At 47.0% G+C, this 6392-nt stretch overlaps 1 protein-coding gene across 1 annotated transcript; it reads right to left on the bottom strand.

The window, feature by feature from the left end:
- SBK1 (SH3 domain binding kinase 1) lies at positions 1 to 5483 on the bottom strand. Its single transcript, XM_044433746.1, has 3 exons — positions 5285 to 5483; positions 3428 to 3630; positions 1 to 789 (listed from the first exon to the last, which is right to left on the bottom strand). Exons 1-3 carry the CDS (start codon positions 5478 to 5480, stop codon positions 1 to 3), a joined length of 1188 nt encoding a protein of 395 aa, XP_044289681.1. The 5' UTR covers positions 5481 to 5483.
- Between the last annotated feature and the right edge of the window lie 909 nt (positions 5484 to 6392).

Genomic DNA, 6392 nt, shown 5'->3' with positions numbered 1-6392 from the left:
TCAGACGCAGATCTCGATGGCGGTGGCCAGCAGCATCTGGCTTTTGCCTTTGTCCTGACGCCCGTCAGTTCTGCTCCCTGCCCCTGGGGACGGGAGGCCGGGCTCTGAGGCAGACAGCCGGGAGACACTGCCTTCTGTCAGGATGGTCCTCTTAAGAGGAGTCGGGGTGCAGGTGCTGGGCGTCTCGTGGCGGTGAGGGCCAGCAGAAAGCTTGTCCCCAGTGTGCTTGCGGGAGCGATACGAGGGCCGGCGGCGGACCTCTGACATCAGATCATACTTGATGAAGAAGAAGACCTCCTTCACGGGGCAGCGCTTTTCTGGGTCGAGGGCCAGCAAGCGCTGGAACATTCGCAGTGCATTGTCCGTGAATCGGCGCCACTGGGAGGGCAGGCCAGCCAGGCGTCCCTTTTGCCACCTCACAAACTCCTCGAAGAACGTGTCTGAAGCGGAGGCAGCCTCCCAGGGGAAGTTGCCTGTTAGCACACAGAAGATGAGCACCCCGAAAGCCCACACATCAATACTGGTGTCCACAGTGAAGCCCTCGGCCCGGCCGGCCTGACACACTTCGGGCGCTGTGTACGGGATGGTCCCGCTGATGCGCTTCACCCGGCAGCCCACCTTGCGTGTCATGCCAAAGTCCGCCAGCTTGACACGCCGGCAGTCACGGTCAAAGAGGAGCACATTTTCTGGCTTGATGTCCCGGTGCACCAAGTTCTTGCTGTGCATGTAATCTAGTGCCAGGCCCAGTTGCTGCACGCAGCGCTTCACCATGTCCTCTGGAAGCCCCACCTGCGAACCCAGAAGGACACCATGAGCAACAATCTACAGGGCCTCCCAACATGTCCTGGCTGAGCCCCACGCTTCCCACCACGTTACTAACTGGGGTGGGGGGGGGGAGACTGGTGGCTGGGAGGATGGCATATTTCTGCATTCTGCTTCAAGAAGTGGGGCAGATTTTGTCCCCTCGTTTCCCTAATGCGTCCTGAGAGCAAGAATTGCTGACCAGGAAATGGTCTGAGTTCTGCAGGTGGAAGAAAGTCTTTCTGTGTCCACTTCTTATTTTATCCAAAAAAGATTGTGGGGGTGAGGGGGAACTGTCTTCATTTCTAGGTCCAGCCTGCCTGAATTATGCGATATTATTATAATGTGCATTGTTTGAATTGTAAATTGATGTGTCTTTAAAAAGGAAAGGCAACTAAGAAATTCAATAAATCATAATGAAAATACATGGGGAATGGCCAACTTCTCTCATCTCAGGAGATGTTCTATTCCTAGTCAGTTGCCTGGAGGCAGAGACTGTATCTCTTCTCACTAGGTGACCTCGGGCTCTATAATTATGTTGACATGGTCACACTGTAAGGGGGGCAGGCAGTGTCTGTTTATGCAAAGCACCACATACAAATCAGCTCACTTCCCATTTTCCTGCACAATACCATGAGACGTATAACATTATCAGCACAGAATATTTCTTAATTCTTACAATTTGGAAACCATTTTCGTTCCCCACAAGCATTCCTGCAAGCTTGTATAGCAGGGCTGGAGAACTGTTTTCGTCCTGAGGACTTTCCCAGGAGGGCTACAAATCATCAGTGGGGTAAGGAGCAAAGCAGGAGTGCAAAGGGCCACCAGTTTTCTCTCTCATAGCCACGTGCTCCACATTCATTCATATGCAAACAGAAATTAAGGTTGGTTCCAGGGGAAAGGTTTTTTTCCAAACCTTCTGGCTGGGGTAGGAAAACAGTGGGAAAATTGAAGGCCAGAGTGCCTTTGTGGGCCACATCAAGGCAAAGTTTCCCACTTCTGGCTTCTATTGCCCATCGATTACAATTTGACAGAGCAACAAGGAAATTGCTTCGGGGACTAGGTTTAGCTTAACCTCCTTCAACCTGGAATCAATAACCAGAAGACACTAAGATGAAGAGTTAGCATGAAGTATTTACAGCATCCAGCCCAGGGCTTTAGTGTAACCATAAAAACAATAGACATTTGTAGAGTTTAATTGCTGTGAGAAACCTATAGCAAAGAGCCTCAGGTAGGTATCAGCCACTTCGAATTCCTGACCTCAGCCTAGAGATGGGGAAGTTAACACACTCTTCTGCTAAAATTAATTGAGATCCTCTGGTTTTTCTTGCCCTCCCTCTTTTTTCCCCCTCTGGAAGCTTTTCACAGCTTCTAGCAGCTTTTGGCACCTTCCAGAATCCAGGGTGGCATCTATTGAATCTACCGATTAGCCACTTCTGCTTTGGCTTTCATGATTGACTCAAGTCACCTAATCCAGATTTCAACCTGGCCCAACCCTAAGTTTTCTCTTTGCCTGCGTATGGTAATATGCATTGGAGAGTCAGTGGGGCACAGTGATTAGGCCGCATGGGAGATCTGGGTTCCAGTCCCCATGTAGCCCTGAGCTCCCTGGGTGACTTTGAGCCAAACATGGACTCTCGCCCTAATCGACATCACAGGATAGTTGTTGTGCGGATAAAATGGAAAAGGGCAGAAATCTATAAACTTCCCTATATTTCTTGCAAGAGGAAGAAAGGTGGGATATAAATGTAATATAATAATAATATTCCAATTTGGTGTTCTATAAATTGTATATCATCTTTCACACAAGTGGTTTTGTTTCTTCCTGATTACCCTCAACTCTAAATTGAGGTGTCTTGGCTGAAACAACCCCCTGTAGTAATACATCCTGCCAGATGCTTTACCTATAGCTCCCAACATTTCTAACTATTGGCTATGTTGACTGGGGCTGATGGGGGTTGAAATCCAAAACTTCTACAGGGCACCAGGTTGAGGAAGGCTGGTTCAGAGAGACCCATTTTTTTGGCCATCATTGCAATATATAACATCCTGAGTGGAAAGCAGCTTGAGAAATTAACCCAATTCACATGTCGTTTAACCCAGGAATTGCCAGAGGTGACCAAAACAATGAAGGCACTTCCTCCTACCTGCTCACTGTTTCTACTTTTTATTAAAAACCCAGGAAGGTGTTGTTCCTCAGATGTTTTGTGATATGCTCAAAATTTAATCAAATTTCTGGTTTGAGTAAGGGTTTAAACATGGTTTAAACCATGTGTAATCATGGTTTGTTGTTGGGTTATTTGGAAATCATGTCCATGGTTTGCTGTTGCGTTATTTGTGAGTTATTTTATGCCATAAACAATGCAGAATTCCCAGGTTCACAAATCATGAAACAAGCCAGGAAATTGTGTTATTTGAGAGCAGACATGGCGGGTGTGCTGGAAACAGTGCATTTTGCTCATTCCTGGCAATTCCTGGATTAAGCAACCCAAGAATTGCAGTGTGACACATTTACCAGCCTGATCGTTTCAAGTTCCATTCGGGTCAAGAACCCTCACTTTCCCACAGAATGATGACTTGGGTCATCTACACAGCAAAAAAGTCCATGTAACTGATGTCTGGGTACCTGTGGTGGAATGATGTCAAAGAGATCTCCTCCAGGTGCGTATTCCTGGGCAAAGACATAGCACTCCTCCGTCTCAAAGACCACATCGAAGACCTTGATGATGAATGGGCTTGAGGACAGTGTATTGGTGATGCTGAACTCTCTCAGGAAGTTCTTCAGTTTGGTCTTGTTCTTGTTGACAAACTTAAGTGCCATCTTGGTGCCTGTGGAAGGGAAATGCTGAGAAAGTCATTTAATTCTACTGCGAAGGAGATGTTGGGAAGAATGGATCCTCCAGAGGTCACTGCCCTGATAAAACAATGGTGACAATCAGGGCAAGGAACTTGAGATGGATTCGCAATCAAATCAGTTCCACTTCAGGCTCCGGCCTCAACTTTTGGCCAAATGATAACAAAAAGATATAGGTTTGATCTGTATTAGGTCAAGGCTATAAGATTCTACACCACAATATCGCAGGAGAACAAGTAAAACTTTATGCCCCCTTCAAGTCTTACTCAGTTCTTTCTATAAGGCACTTTTAGTTCTGAGTTTAGGTTTTGTATTCATTTTTTTAAGACTCATTTCAAAGATTTTTTAACTCCATTACCTTTTGAGAGGAATCAAGCTGCTGATACAACTAAGATTACGTGATGTGTGTGATAAGCCTATAATCCTATGCTTACTTCATCTTTCCAGGCTTCTGAACTGTAGATCTGGCTATATAACATTGCATGGACTCGGATCAGAATCTATTCTGAATTCTTTATGCAATATTATACCATTCATACTTTTTAGTTGGTCAAATCATTATGGTTTGTTTTAGCAGTCAGCATTCATTGTTTTGAAATTCAGGTCACTTTCTTTAGTGCTCCTGGTGAAGACATTTTGTTGAAGTATATCAGTTGATCTTTACAAAACAAATGGCTCCTTGAAGCCCCAGCCTTCCTCACTTTTCTGGGAGGGTGGTAGAGGCAGATGCTGCCCCTGTTCTCCATTGCCCAGGGTTCCAGCAGCCACTGCATGCAGCAGAGAATTTGCTGGGACAGCACTAATGGGAGGCAAAAGGAACAGAAAAGGCATCAGCTGGGGACCCATGGTGAAGACCCCCAAGGTCTATGGCCAGCCTATTAAAGCAGGGGTGCAGAATCCCTTGCCCATGAGCCTAATTCTCCTGGGAACCCTACAGGAACCAAGCCCCACCCTGGAGGAATTCCGCCACAATAAGGAATCCTGCTGTTACCTGAGACTGTAGAAAACAGCAGGGATTCCCGTGTTCCACTTGCGTCCCTTTCTCCATGCTCAGAGAGAAACAGAACTCTGCATCTCTCTTAGCATCGGAGGTGGTGTTAAGCAGCAGCTCACTAAGGCCAGGCCTTTGAGCGCCAAATCTGTGTGAGGCCATTGACCTATCACGGGCACAGGGCACTTGAAGAGCTCTCAGGCACTTGAATCTCCCAGGATGAACTGGCCTTTGCCCACATGTGAGCCACCTCCTGCTGTTGCCCCCCCCCCCCAAATAATTCATTCTGAGTTTTTTCCTGCAACCCCCCTTTTTTTCACAAACAGGAGTCCTAAGGAGACAGGATCCCTTCAAGACACACATTCAAAGAGATTTCAGATCAGATGTAAATTAGCCTGTGCAAATGTGTGTGCATGTGTTTTTTTCTTTTTGTGCTTTGGGCCTATGCCCCAGATCTTTTTGGTCACTTGCACTATTCCTGCTCATAGAGAAATGCTGGAATAGGTATGACCACATACTGGCTGGCGACATCATTTGGTCCCCTGCCAGGAAATGGTTTTGCAGTCCTATACTGCAAAGTGAGACTTCCGGGTATCCGGCTGCCTGGACTCCACCCACGGGGGCAGTGCTAAATTCACCTGTGCTCTTGTGGGAGACAAGGTCCACCTTGCCGTACGTTCCTTTTCCCAGCTCACGGATGAGGTCGTAGTGTTTGTTGATGTCCGTGCCGGAAAGTGTGCGGATGGCCAGAGACTGCATGTCCTCAGTGATGAGCGGCACACCGCAGCAGGCCAGCTTCCGAGAGGGCTCCTGCTCAACAGAGCCTGCACTCATTGTCATGCTGAAGGAGGGAGAGAGAGAAGTGGTCAGTCATCACATTTGCTGAAAAGCCTCTCCCTGGGGTGCACCGAAGCCAAGCCGCTGGAAACTAAAGTGTGGCACAAGTTCAAAAACCAGACTAATTTTTCCCCTCTGGATTTCTAATCTGAAATCTCACCCTTCATACATTTCAACACTGAAATTAAATGTAACACAGTTCTCTCAAATAATCAGCACTCAGAACAGTTGCTTTTTATTTAACTTATATTTCCTAGTTATTTATTACTTATTATATTGATATGGTTGTTTTATTGTGTTTTTGTTTTAATGATTGTAAGCCGTCCTGAGATGCTGTGCATAAGGGAGTGCATATAAGAGTTTTAAATAAATAATCAGCACTCAGATTGGGTGCCCTCCAGTAAGGCTGGACATTCTGTGGGGAACTTTTGCTCAGCGTACCTGGAGCGGGCCCAGTTAGAGCCCGTGCAGCATAGTGCAATGCAGTTCAATGACCACCTTAGTCTTGCACATGAATGGCCCACATTCAAATCCCCCACTAAATAGTGGGCAATACGAAACTCATAACAAGCCAGAGCATTTGTCCATTTAGCCCAGGACTGACACAGGCTGGCAGCAGCCCTCCAGGGTCACCAACCCAGATCTTTGCTCCCTGATCTTTTCACCTAGAGCGATCAATCCAAAGACATTTTCTCTATGCAATGCATGGAGCTTCAGTCCCCAGAAGAAGTAGGCGGTGGTACATCCAGGGCCAGCAGAACACTTTTTACTGGGTCCTGAATGCCCAGCTGCTTCCCCCAGCAGGGGCAACCCCTCAGCAAAGCTGCTGCTGATGCACATCCAGTACTGGCGCCAATGTTGTTCATGTATCACCACCATCTTCACAGAAAAGGATTCCCTAACCTTTTG

The sequence above is a fragment of the Varanus komodoensis genome, unplaced genomic scaffold (assembly GCF_004798865.1).
Source record: "Varanus komodoensis strain SLA01 unplaced genomic scaffold, ASM479886v1 scaffold26, whole genome shotgun sequence".
NCBI classification, from domain to species: domain Eukaryota; kingdom Metazoa; phylum Chordata; class Lepidosauria; order Squamata; family Varanidae; genus Varanus; species Varanus komodoensis.
Note: the sequence above shows the minus strand (reverse complement) of the source record. Positions and strands in the feature narration are given on the sequence as shown.